Raw genomic sequence first — 13,735 nt, forward strand, 5'->3', positions numbered from 1 at the left:
CCTGAAAAATTTGTCAGATTGAAAAATACATCTTGATTTCTTTTTTGCATTGATCATTCAAATCCCTAATTAATTATACTATTTATTATCTTTCAGTATTCAATTCAAAAGGAGATAGTGTAGCATCTGTTTTTTTTTTTTTTTTAATTTTTTTTATTTTTTTATATAATACCATCCTTTCATGCATCGGGGTAGTGTAGTATGTTTGTTCATCATGCTACCTTTCTCTTAGGTATTATTTCCTCTTTTTTGGGGGAAAGGAGTAGTATGTTTTGGTCATGATACAATCCCCAATGGGAAGGAAGGAGGCATACTGATACTCGTATACCTATTTTGCTAGTCATAATCATTTTAAATCGTTATTGACTTTAACTTTTTTTTTTTTTTTAAATTTCTTTCTGCAGCAATTACAATACCAGGCAGCCCAGTCAAGACCAATGGTACAAAGTCCGTATATGAGTCCGCAACAGTATGGACAGGTTTGTTGATTTACATTTTTTTTTTACTGGCTTCACTATTTTTTAAATATATTTCCGTATTGATGTATAATAATTTACTTTGGATCAGGTGATCATCATCAGGATAATAATAAATTAACGTCAGTAATATTTAACTACAAATAAGCAAATAACTATATTTTTTTCCTTTGATAACAACAAAAAGATGGTTCTCACTGTGAAATACAGCACTGGTTTCATTAATTTTTATAAAATGTTAAAATTATTTGCCTAGAATAAATCATTAAAATTATTTGCTTATAACTTCTGCTCTTATATACTTTGTTCATAACGTTATATCTGTTACCTACTAGATGGGCACCTGGCATTGCCTGGTTATAAGATACACTTAAATATGATATTTTTATGTATGCAGATTTTGTATTCATTATTATAGAGCCAATTCTCTATCGATTATTTCATGAAATGTACCCAATATATAGTAGTGACTTGGTCGTAAAATATGCTTAAATATGATATTTTAATTCATGCAGATTTCATATTTATTACTAGCAATCGGTGCCCGGCATTGCCCAGGTGTTTTGAGGTGTATGCTGAGAAAAAAAAAAAAAAGGTCAATTTTTTAAACTTTGACCCCTATTATGACCTCTTAACATTTATTGTTTAGGGATCAAGTAAAGTTAATAAGTTAGATCCATGTCCAAGGAATCTATATCTAAAATATCACGTGTTTAGACCCAAAATTGTAGGAGGAGTTTGGTAGAGTTCTCAAAGGTCAAATCGTTGAATATTGACCACTTAATCGCCAAATTTCTGTCGAAAACCTATCACATCGATTTTCCCAAATCTCAGTACCCTGTATATCAAATTTCGAATCTGTAGGCTTAAAATTGACGCAGATTTCGTATTTATTATTCTACAGTCAATATTCCATTGAAATATTATATTGTACTTAGTATATAGTAATGATTTACGGTTTTTAAAATAAAAAAAGACTTGGGTGCCATCAGCTGGAATTGAAACCAAAACGTATAGCTTTCCATCCTTAGTTGAAAAGTTTGCTAGAAGTGACGTCATGACATTAAAAAATAAGACTGATAAACAAGTTCAGAATTTTATTATAATACAAGATTCAAGTAAGCAAGGATGCCCGTACGGTTCACAAAATTTTATTAAGATTTACTTTGATTCAAGCTATGGCATATCAACCCTTTTGGGTTTTACAACCCAATGTTCTTACATGAAAAAAAGTGTTCGGCAGTATGTGGACCGACTGTTTACACGCTTGTACCAAAATGTGATCATTACAATAAGATATTGTGTAACATACATTTGGTATTTCTTCATAGCCGTGTGCCTCATGTTGACTTTCTCTCTGCACGATTCCTCACTTTCTGTAAACAAGAGCCCTTCATAACACAACAATAATGGATGCAAGTTTCTTGTGCTTATATATATATATATATATATATATATATATATATATATATATATATATATATATAACTACTTCATTTACTCACATAGAATTAATATAAGAAAGTATAAATTTATGCATAAACTTTAAGTATTTACTTCAAAAGTGCTCAATACGTAGGTAGAGCTAGTTAGTAAGTTATAAAATATATATGGCGATTAAGCTACATTGAATATTCCGGGTTTCATCCACTCTAGGACTCTTCAGGCTTATGCACATAAGCCTGAAGAGTCCTAGAGTGGATGAAACCCGGAATATTCAGTGTAGCTTAATCACCATATTTTATAACTTATTAACTAGCTCTACCTACGTATTGAGCACTTTTGAAGTAAATACTTAAAGTTTACACATAAATTCATACTTGAACCTCAAATATATATATATAGTTGAGTTTTATTTTTGCTTATCACTGGGTCAGTCGCGTCAATAAATACTTGTGCTGGTCCATTATCTGGTTGGGATAATTTGAGTTCCTGCTACATTTCAACTGCCATGTGTGTTTACTCTTTGTTTCCACAAGAACTGACTGAACTGTTTTCGCTATTAAAAACAACAGTTTTCCTCTACAAAACAACCAAACCAAATGATATTGAAAACTACTGAGTCCTTTAGCCTCACTTTCCTTCTCACCTTGAGCTGGAACTTTCTTTAGGGAGGGACTTTTCTCCTCACTCACTGTTTTCTCTGCTTGAGCAAAAGCACAGTCACCTATCCACTTTTTTTATTCCTCTCAAATCTCTGGGAATTCTCGCAGTTAGTCTCACCCTCTTTCCCATAAAACCAACCATGCCTACTGCTTCTTCTTCCTCTCCCAGCCCCTGTGTGTTGACAGCAAACAGAACAGACTTTCTGTCTTTTGGAGTTGAGTGCATTAGAAGAATTATTACTACAGATATGGATAAATATTTGAAGATATAAAGAACTTTAAGCATAAAGCCTTTTTCCAAAATAACTGCCTTCAACATTAAATAACTTTAAAAGGGTCGATATGATGTCAAACAAAACGATCAAACCAAACATCATGCATAAATATTTGAAAATATTAAAAACTTGAATATAAAATTTAATAAAAATTACTTGATTCGTCATAAAATAACCCGAAACTGGTTCACATGTCATAATACAAAAGAAACAAACCAAATCAAGATTTTACTGGTATTTCAAATTTTTCTCCAATCATCGAAAGTGTCATTTAAAACAAAATGTGATGTTTGAGGTTCAAGTTGTTTATAGTGGTGAAGGCTTTTTGGAACAACTGCTAATCTCAGTCGGTGCAATTGAATTCCACGGACAGAGCAGACAATAGATTTCAAGTTTTTCTTCTAGATGCATATCTGAAGAGTACATCTCTCTAAACACACATCCAGAGACAAACCTGGAAATTTGTATGTCTTGGTGCATTGCATACAATGCCTAGCGATTTTGACATATAAGGTTCACACAACAATTAAGTTGTCTGAAATTCAAATAATCACCCATCTAGTACTGGCCAAACTCATTCTTGCTTAACTTTGGTGATTTCCATCCATCCATCGAGCATGGCCGTAGCCGTGATTGAACTCACTACACGATTTTGTAGTGTAATTCAAATCTTGTCGGTAGCTGAATACTTGATGTTTTGCCAGGGCTATCAAAGGTATTTTTATCTTGATAGCATCACTAGATGGGGTGCCTACCATGGCTTAATAGTCCCATCTACCCTCAAGAGAAGGATAGACTGTGCCAGTTTCTCAACCTGGTATTTTACCTTGCGGTAAATACAGCGCCTTGCCTTCCCAAATTGGTCACTCATCTGGTACTGGTCAGGCTCAACGTTGCTTAACTTCAGTGATCTGGCGAGAACCAGTGTGCCAACATGATCTAAAATACACTAAAATGATTAAACCAATGTATCTTGCAGTTTACATTTCAATATTCTAGGCAATTTTGTGTTAATCAGATTTTAACCAGGTCAGAATTTTCACTCAGACAATATTTAAAAACAAAAAATAAAAGAAAGACCCCTAACTAGTTGAATATATAATTTTGCACATTTTTTAAAATCACTCTAGACAAGGCATGAAGCCACCTAATGTAAGAAGCAAAAAAAAAAAATTTTTTTTTTTTTTTTTTAAATATTACTTCAAGGTTAAAAACTAATGTTAAAAACTAATCAATGATAATCAATAAGTGTGAGAAAGGATAAAAGAAGGGAAGCAAAAGTTACAAAGCTGTAGAAAGTAAACCGAAGGTCCATTTTCTACTTTCCTGAGTTGCATTTAAATTCTAGTATTACGCATCTGAGTATTGAGTATATGAATATTAGTTGGAGGAAAAAAAAAATTCTTAGAAAGCAATTTCCTTTTAAATGAATTTCAAACTTTTATTTTGAAATATGTTGTATCCATCATAATTTATTCAAATATGTTTTTCTTTTATTTCCAGAGTCCAGGTCAATCGCAACAACCAGGCAGTGTTGGTCAAATGGTGTCCGTCAATTCCCCTGCAACACAGAGGTTAGAAAAATAGTAATTTATTTGGAGAAGAATTTTTGATTTTGTATTTTTTTAATAATGTTTCTCAAATTATTAACTTTATTTTGAACTTTAAACACCGCATATCATCCCAAGACCACACTGATCAGAAGTAATGTTTGTATTACCATACAAAAACAAAACGATAAGCCTTGGTTTAAATTTATATTCATATACCCTTTAAAATTTCACAATTGCAGTTTGTGTGTGTGTGTATATATATATATATATATATATATATAGTTACAGAATCAGTCCTCTATTGAATATTATATACTACAAGGAATAATTTGTCTGATAGACTAATTTGCAAAATTTAAAAAAAAAAATAATAATAATAATGTCATTCATCAAATTCCATTTGTTTTTGTTTACAATATCATGTCAACTGATATTTGGGCTTCACAATGAATGCCCTGGAAAAGTCACTTCTGATTAATGTTTAGTTTTAAAATATGAAAATGAAGAAATGATTTGTGGCAATTTTAAATGGTACCTCTTCTTTTATCGTAATTTAACTCATTAATAAGAAAAAAACATAAATAAATAAAATGGTGAGGTACACCCGGGCTTAAACAGGGGATCATTCGATCATTCTGTATCACTTCTCAAAGTAAGGATTAAGTCCTAGAGTTGCATTTAAATGAATTCGACCTTTTTTTTGAGACCTGAAGAATTTATTCCTGTGAATTTTTTTTTTTACACCACCAAACAAAGCATATTGACACTTGAACGTAAGAGGCTACTATTTAGGATCGTGTCTAGCAGGGAACTGTGCGGAGTTGAGTCATGAGATGTTTGTTCACATAATTTCTGCATTTTAGTACAGTCAGAGGAGCAGGAAATGAGGAAGGAATTCCAAAGTCCAGCAATCCAATGGAAGAAATATTAGAGTAGAAGGATTTCTGACATCTAGGGACCTATACAGTATAGAGGTAGGGTTTTTCTGATAGACGAGTTTGTCGGGGTATATTGAGGTGGGGGTACAAGTGCTTCAAGTTCATCGGAGCACATTCCATTAAATTACTTGTAAAACAGGCACAGGGATGCGACATCATGGCAATGGGACAGGAGTTGGACTTTGGTTGATAGTGCGGAATCTATTAGATTTGAGATCTTTTTTTGGACTTTGTCTCAGTGAGAGACTAGTGATAGATGCTCCAGCCCAAATGTGGCAACAATACTCCATGCGTGGACGAATTGTAGCCTTGTAAAGCTATAGGATGCTCTCTTGTGTGAAATTGAGAAATTGTCTAGCATGATAAATATCAAGAAAACTTTGTGGAAACAAAATATATCGAATAAAAAAGCAAATACAACAAATAAACAGTGGTTATATGTCAGACTGTCAAGTGTGCGTAACACCATGAGACATATTTTCCCAGTCTTTAAGACAATAAAATTACAGAAAAACAACCCCAACTATTAATTTAAAAAAAAAAAAAAAAATATATATATATATATATATATATATATATATATGCAAATTAAGATACAAATTAAAGTTTGAGGGACTTTTGTTAGTAAGTATATGGTTTTTTTTTAAGTATTATCCTGTATTATTAATTTAAATAACATTAACCCATTTTAATAGTAATATAGAAGCAATAAAAAAATAACTTTCGCATCTAATCATTAAGAAAGAAATAAAGGAGGTAATCTATTATGAAATGCTCACTCTACATACATATTGTTTGGAGTTCATGGACTTTGAATGGTAAATTTTATTTAAAAAAATTTTTTTCTCAATTTTCCATAATTTTTAGTGTACATTAAGTTTTTACTGATAATTAAAATTTTATCTTGAAAAAACAAACAAACAAACATTTTTTGAAAATCTTTATTCATAACAATAATGACCTTTGCTCTCTATAACTTGATTCCATCTGTCAAGAAGCTTATAAATGTCCCACTTGTAAAAAATATGAATCTAACTCGTGTTCAAGCTCCTCTCGTGATGTGTAGCTAAGGTCATGGTTTTGTAATCATTAAAAAAAGTGATAATCGTTGGTCAGTGATAGGTTGGTCAGGAGAATATGTAGGATGGGGCAAGATTTCCCATCTAAATTGCTCTAGAATATCTTTGATTAGTAGTGCTGTGTGAAGATGAGCATTATCATGATGGAAGATGAGTCCCTTTATGTTGACTGAAAAAGATCGTTTCGGGGTCAACATGGGTGAGAAGATTGCAGAAAAATATGAATGATGCGTAAATAATGTGAAAGAAAAATTTATAAATTACTTTCGAGTTGAATTTTCACATGTATTTAAAAGTTATGGTGGTTTTTCAGATAGAAAAAAAAAAACAGAGTTTGGTTTAAGTTTTTATATTTTTATACTTTGAGAGACGGTTTCTATGAGTTCGAACCTCATCCAGGGCATAATTATTTTTTACTTTGATTTTGTTTTAAAATGAACTTAGACATTTTGAATTACAATATTGAATTGATTGTTCAATTTTAATTTCATGTTTTTCTGTAATTGATATAATTTGCAAGAAAATATGATCTTAGATAAAGCTAGGTAGTCCCACATGTGTGTATATATATATATATATATATATATAAAATTTTTTACATGCATAACAGTAAATGTAGATTGATCTGCATAGACTCCTTATAATGTTTATATAATTTATATAACAGCTCTACATTCGTATTAAACACTTTTGAGAAACTATTGTTTTTTTTGTTTTTTTTTTAAGTTCATGTTAACAAAATATATAAACTCAACCAATCAATATATATATATATATATATATATATATATACGTAATGAAATCAAAGGGATTGCTACAAATATAATTTGCTGATTTATTTCTGTCCTCTGATAAGAAGAATAGCATTCTTTGAAACTCCGCGGAATAAGGACTTTGTAAATTGTTTTTTGGAGTATTCTGTCAAACAATAAATTTTGATTGTAAAGTTCAACTTAGTTTTAATTTTCTTTCTTTTTATTTATATATATATATATATATATATATATGTATACATATTGATTGGTTGAGTGTAGGTATATTGTTAATATGAACAAAAAACAATAATTTCTCAAAAGTGCTCAATACTAATGTAGAGCTTTTATATAAATTATATAAACATTGTAAGGAGTCTCTGCGGATCATTCAATATTTTCATGTCTTGCAAGGACTCGAGATGAATCCCAAGAGAATTTCAGAGTCAGAAAATAATAAAAATAAAATTTTCCTAGAAGTCCCTCGAGAAGGCAAAAGGAATCTAAAGTGGATAAGAAAAGGATCATTCCTTCCATTTTCTCAAGAGCTTTCTGGGAGCATTTTATTATAATTGTTTTTTTTTTTTTTTCATTTTCTGATTTTTGCGAAATTCATTTGATTGATTCGTCCATGTAGGAACCTTACAATGTTTATATATATAATTATATATATATAAAAACAATCTTTTAAAAAGTTCTGAAATTTTTTTTTGAATGCTATCAATTTTATTACAGTTTAAAAACAACAAAAAAAAAAAACGTTTGTTTTTTTGTCTAGTTCTCACAGTGTCCATTCACCAGCCCATCTGGCAGCTCCTTCTCCAAACACACACATCGTGCCGTCACCTGTTTCCAGAAGCAATCAAATGGGAGCGCCATCGCCTGGAAGTGCACTTAATACTCCAGGTCAGCTTGTTTTTGTGTTTTATTTTGATTTGCTTTGTATTTGCTTGCAGGAATTTGACCAAACATCAGAACAGTACAAATTTTATTTGAGTATTTCAATGTCACTGTTGTAGGGTTAAACTGAATTCTTCCTTGACCAATTGACTACATTCTAAATCATGGTGGCCGATAGGCAGTCACACATGATTGCTAACCAATCATGATTTCACAGCCAAATGCAGACTACCTGTCAACCTGAGAGCTCACTTAAATCCTTCTCGATGGTTATCCTGCTTCTTGGCTTTTTACAGATACATTTGTGCCACACAGCCTGAGAGATATGAGGATGACGTTGCAGTACAAACTATAATATCAAAAATATTGGTCTAAATTTCATTATGGTACTTTACAGTCATTGTAGATTTATTACTTTTTCGTGCATGTCAGTGTTATATATTCGTTATCATCGAGGTTATCCTTGAGGGGCACTTTTTACGTTTGGTGTATAACATCAAAAGAGATTCCGTGTGCGTATGATTGTCTCTAATATAAATGGTTGTGTGTTTGATTATCATAAAGGGAATCGTGTGTGTGACATGTAATTTCTGAACCTACCTCTGCTTCTTCAAAACAGACCATCTGGAAATTTCTCATCCTGGAGGGAGACTTGATACCTGTTTGACGAAGATTTATCACTCCAAGACGATGAATGTGTTTTATAGTTTTTTATTTCACTTTCTCCAGAGGTCCTGCAGCAGGTGAAAGTGAAATCTGCTTGTGTGGGTTCTTCTTCACACACGTCAGCGTTCGTCTCCCCCCTCCCCAGTTAAGAGGGGGAGACCACGGAAAAACGTCCGTCTTCTTCAAAGCTCAAATCAAATCTCACAGATCTAGCCAACCACGTCACGCATACATATTTTGGTCAGCTGACCTTCAGTTCTGGTAAACGTGTCTACCTCCACGTTTACTCTCCTCTCTCTCTCTCTCTCTCTCTCTGTAGCATCAGCAGACATACACAGATGAAATATGTCAGTTAAAAATAAATTAACATGAAAATACCTTGCGCATCAGGCAAAAGTAGGTATCTACACCAAAAATTACAGAAAATTGAGTACAATTTTTAGTTAAAAATATTAGTTTTATCATATTTCTGATTCTCCATTGTAATAAACACATTTTGTCTTCAATGAGGAATGACAGTCTGACTTATCTCCCTTTTTTTTTTCATGGAACTCTTCTAAATTAGAAATGTGTTTGTACCAATGGAGAATCTGAAATATACAATAAAACTGATTTGTATTTTTAATTAAAATTCTACTGAATAATTTTCTGTAAGTTTTGGTGTAATATATTTTTGCCTGATATGAAAATACAGGGTGACCCCCAAAAACGGGCCCCAACTCTAATTAGGCCACATTTCTTAGTGTTTTGTCCAAATGAAATGAAACTTTGGTCATAACTAGTTTATTATATTCAAAACATCAAAACATTAGGGTCTTTGGCTCTATTTTTCTGCGTTTTACAGCATATGTTTCAGATGGCCTCCATTTAGCTTTTTTTTTTTTGGGGGGGTCACCCTGTATATCAAAGTTTCCCTGCTAATTTATTCTGATATGCCATATTTCACCTGTGTTTGTCTACTTAGTGCAACCAACCATTTTTTATCATTATTTTATCTACTTTATATTTGTAATCTTTTTTTTTTTGTAAAAATGATTTTAAAAAAAGTCAATTTTTGGGAGCTTGTAAATCAAAACAGTGTAAAACCAATGGTAGAATTCAAGAAACAGGGACCGACCCCTAGCAATAATTTTGGTCGGATGTTTAAATTTACTGACACAAAGCAACGAACACTAAAATACACCATGGAAAGAAATCGTCTGACGACTGTTCAGCTGAATTGGTATTTGAATCATTTAGTTTTGACAAAATGTTTTTGTGAACCCCAAAAAAAAGCCAGTTATCATGTAAGCGCTGATGTGAACTGTTTTTGAATTTTTGTTTCAATTATTTTGTCAAATCTTTGTTTGCCAAAAATGTGATCTTAAACCTCCTGCCTCTTAGGTTTGCTTAATGGTTTAGGACAGTGGTTCTTAACTATAAGGAGAGAGAGGATTTCGGTGTTTCAAGCAAGGGGGAGATTAGCACTACAGGTTACCAAACACAAACTGGAGTTAGGGCAACAATACAGTGCATCATTCATTAGTACTGAGCGGCCATGTTGGATTTTTTATGCTAACATTTGCATAAAATGCTATTATGTTAGTATTGTTTATTGTTCGTCTAAATGTATATATTTTTTAAATGTTAAATGTGTTAATATATAGGGACCCAACATGTTGTACACTCAATCGCAAAGACAAGGAAATAGAAAAGAAATTCAACTTGCTGTTTCAGGTTTTAAGTAAAGAACTTTATTCCTCATTCTCCAACCATGCGTGACTTCACCCATGTCTCTACGATCACCATGATCATTGGTCTGCGCACTTTCTTTTTCCTTTCTGTGACGTTATTTGGCTTGCAGCTCAATCATTTGCATACAGCTGCCATACACACGTCCGCGTTCTGTTATATTTTGAATCAGACATTTTTTTTGAAAGAGGAGGAATGTCATGAAAAGGTTCACTGACTAAAAAAAAAGTTTAAGTACCACTTGTTGAAGCAAAACAGCAGAAGTTTGAGCGTTTGGCTAAACTTGTTTATGGTATACCTGAAACTTGTTTATGGTATACCTGAAACTTGTTTACGGCATACCTGAAACTTGTTTACGGCATACCTGAAACGTTTATGGATAAAACATCTCCGTGTGGTCTTGTTATGTGGCAGGGAAATATTGTAAGTCTTGAATAATTTGGGGTAATTTTGATATAGACTAAATTTAGTTTCGCAAAAAAAAATTGGTGAGATCAAGACATGAGAAGTATCATCATCGTCATCATCAATTAAATGTCTATTAAAAATTGACTTTTAAACTAACTTGCAACCAACACTTACTCCTCTTTCTTTCAAATCCATTTTTATCATTTCCTCCTATTTTCCTTCATTTTTCTTCTCAACTGACCCTGCTATCTCAACTGTTCTACACCTGGTAGCTTCCTTCAGTCTTGACAGACTATGGATAGCAGCTGTAAGGTTGCCTGCGTGTAGAATTTTTCTGGCAAGAGCTGCACAATCTCTGACCACACCTGTCTTGAGTTGGTGTTAAATACCAGTAGCAAGTAGAAATTCGGGATGACTGAAAACAATGCTGTGATAAGCGGAGAGCGCATACGGCACCTAGAATTCCCAAATGGCCACCCATCTCGTACTAGCTAGGCTCAATGTTGCTTAACTTTGGTGATCTGATGAAGACTAGTGTGTTTACGTGATTATGCTGAAGTACTCCCATCTATTCTTTCAATGTTACTAAACCAAAAAGTTTCCTGTTCTGCACATATCTCCTTATGATATCAATATTTAATTTTCCTCTGAGATCATCAGATCTAACTCTGTCTTAAGACATGCTTTACGCATTCATTGTATCATTCTCTTCATGCAACGCATGTCTTCAACTCTTGCTGACCATATTTTATTTTCAAACATATCGCACCTTGCACACATGCCTGGTTAGTAACAGGAGGAGTTCCGTGAACTTCATCCACTCCTAACTCTTGCAATTACACTAGAACTTTGCCTGAAGAAAGTCTGAGAAGAAAGACATTTAAATTTTTTAAATTGCGTTCTCAGATCTATGTTCTTCTCTATCAATTTGATTGACTAGTAATGGTCAAATTTCATAGCGTATTTTCATTGGTAAATGCATAGACTCAGTTAAAAATTGATCTATTCTCTTTTGGTTACTTATCCAGTTTACGACCGAATCTACAACAACTTTGCATCTGTATCTTCTGGCAAATTACGTAATTAGTCATGATATGCTGAAGTAATTATCCAATTAGCTGTCAAAAGATATTTCAATGGAAGCACGAAATTCACTAAATAAAAATTTTTTTTTTAAGTATATTTGATTTTCAACATGCTATGTCAACATGAAATCCTTCCCCCTTGCCAGAGATTTGGTCATAAACTGGATAAGTAATTTATTAGGTCGGGTGAAGCACTCTTTAGCCTCGGTAGATAATCACCTAAAGATGGTATCTCAATAAAAACACATGCTAGTACGTAAAATAGACGTTAAACCGAATGATGAATTTATTAAAATTTAAAGGATAAAATGTTTTTATGATTGCAATGTTTCGAATTTGTTAATTTCATTTATTTATTTTTTGACTTGCAGTCAATCCAGTATCTGTTGGTGCTGCGCAAAGCCCGGAAGACCAAGCTTATCTTGAAAAATTAAAACAGTTATCAAAGTACATTGATCCATTGCGAAGAATGGTTCGCAGGATAGATACTGAAGAAGGTATGATTGTGTTGAATAATTTGTTTTAAGTCTCATTCCATGTTTTTCTGTTTTTGTTTTTTAGTTGTGTGACATTATTGTGTGACATTATTGTGTGACGTTATAGTCTTTACTTCCTTCTCACTGTAGGAAGATGTCCGACAAAATCGGAAAGTGAGCGTCAAGCCAGCACTCCTAAAGAAGGAGTTCTCAAGCATACCAATAATTGACTGGTAGCTCTTTCAGCATTCCCCAGTAGTGGCACCTCCAAGAGCAGTAAGCAGTAAACTTGCTCAACACAAAAGATGGAAGGCAACAGCCTAGGAGGGTGAACTTCCTAGAACTACCCAGGACCAGAGGCATACCTTAGCCCACAGGGAACAAGCCATCTTAACAATGGTCTATGCTCTGTTGGTTTTAGTACTTAGTTAATGCTCAGCCAGTATTTCCCTAAGTATATATAGGTAAAAAAACAACAAAAAAAATCAGTTTACGCATATGTTCTAAACCAACATTTGCAAAAAAAAAAAAAAAAAAAAAAGAAAAAATTGCATTGGAGAAGGATGCATATGGCTATCATCTTAGTCTGGTTGAGTCACTTCCTCCTGAGCAGCAGGGTATTCTGAGATCAAGATCTTCAATGAATATGAATTATTCTTTTTTTTTTTTTTTTAACAGAGGATCATTGTTTATCAAGGCCCAGAGGCCACTTGAGGATAAGAGTTGGACATCAGTGATGGTTGGTAATGGTGGGAATTGGGTAGGATTTGATTATTTAATAGTACAACTCAAGACTTTGTTTACATTGGACTTGAAAATAATCATGTTGAAGTCAACAGAGAAGCAGCCTGACAATATTGTTCTACAGTGGAAAGAAACTTTGTTCATGGAATTTTAAGTTTTAGGCAGAGATAGAGAGTAAGGAAAATTGTTGATATTGGTTATAGCTAGACAACTATTTATTGCAAATGTTTTGTGGGAGGGGAGGATCATGCAAAGATTGAAACTCAGTCGAGCACCTGCCATGAAAATAATGATAGAGCAGATATAGACTCGCAACGTTTCTTCTGTGAAAAAAAAGTAGCAGGAAGGAGAAAAAGGACATTGCCCACTAGATTTCGAAGTTGGTTTTATACTCTATTAAGGTGGGGAAAGGGTACTCTTAGTAACTAATTCCCAGATTTGTTTTACAAAAGGGTCACCACTTATCAAGGCCCTGAGGCCACTCGAGGATAAGGGTTAATGTGTGTACTGTAGTCATTGGGACAGAAGTGTAGTAATTGTTTGTGGT

The 13,735-nt window shown here is 33.0% G+C and overlaps 1 protein-coding gene across 6 annotated transcripts in view; it reads left to right on the forward strand.

The window, feature by feature from the left end:
- Positions 1 to 13,735, forward strand: part of LOC145297746 (mediator of RNA polymerase II transcription subunit 15-like) — a 179,902-nt gene that overhangs the window by 143,563 nt on the left and 22,604 nt on the right. For all 6 annotated transcript variants that reach the window (XM_080143972.1, XM_080143971.1, XM_080143975.1 and 3 more), the window contains 4 exons: positions 405 to 479; positions 4,360 to 4,430; positions 7,957 to 8,084; positions 12,340 to 12,465. In XM_080143972.1, coding sequence (XP_080000098.1) covers positions 405 to 479; positions 4,360 to 4,430; positions 7,957 to 8,084; positions 12,340 to 12,465 — 400 coding nt within the window. The remainder of the gene's footprint in view (positions 1 to 404; positions 480 to 4,359; positions 4,431 to 7,956; positions 8,085 to 12,339; positions 12,466 to 13,735) is intronic.

This window comes from Euprymna scolopes, chromosome 18 (genome assembly GCF_053919585.1).
Source record: "Euprymna scolopes isolate OS-2025 chromosome 18, ASM5391958v1, whole genome shotgun sequence".
NCBI lineage: Eukaryota > Metazoa > Mollusca > Cephalopoda > Sepiida > Sepiolidae > Euprymna > Euprymna scolopes.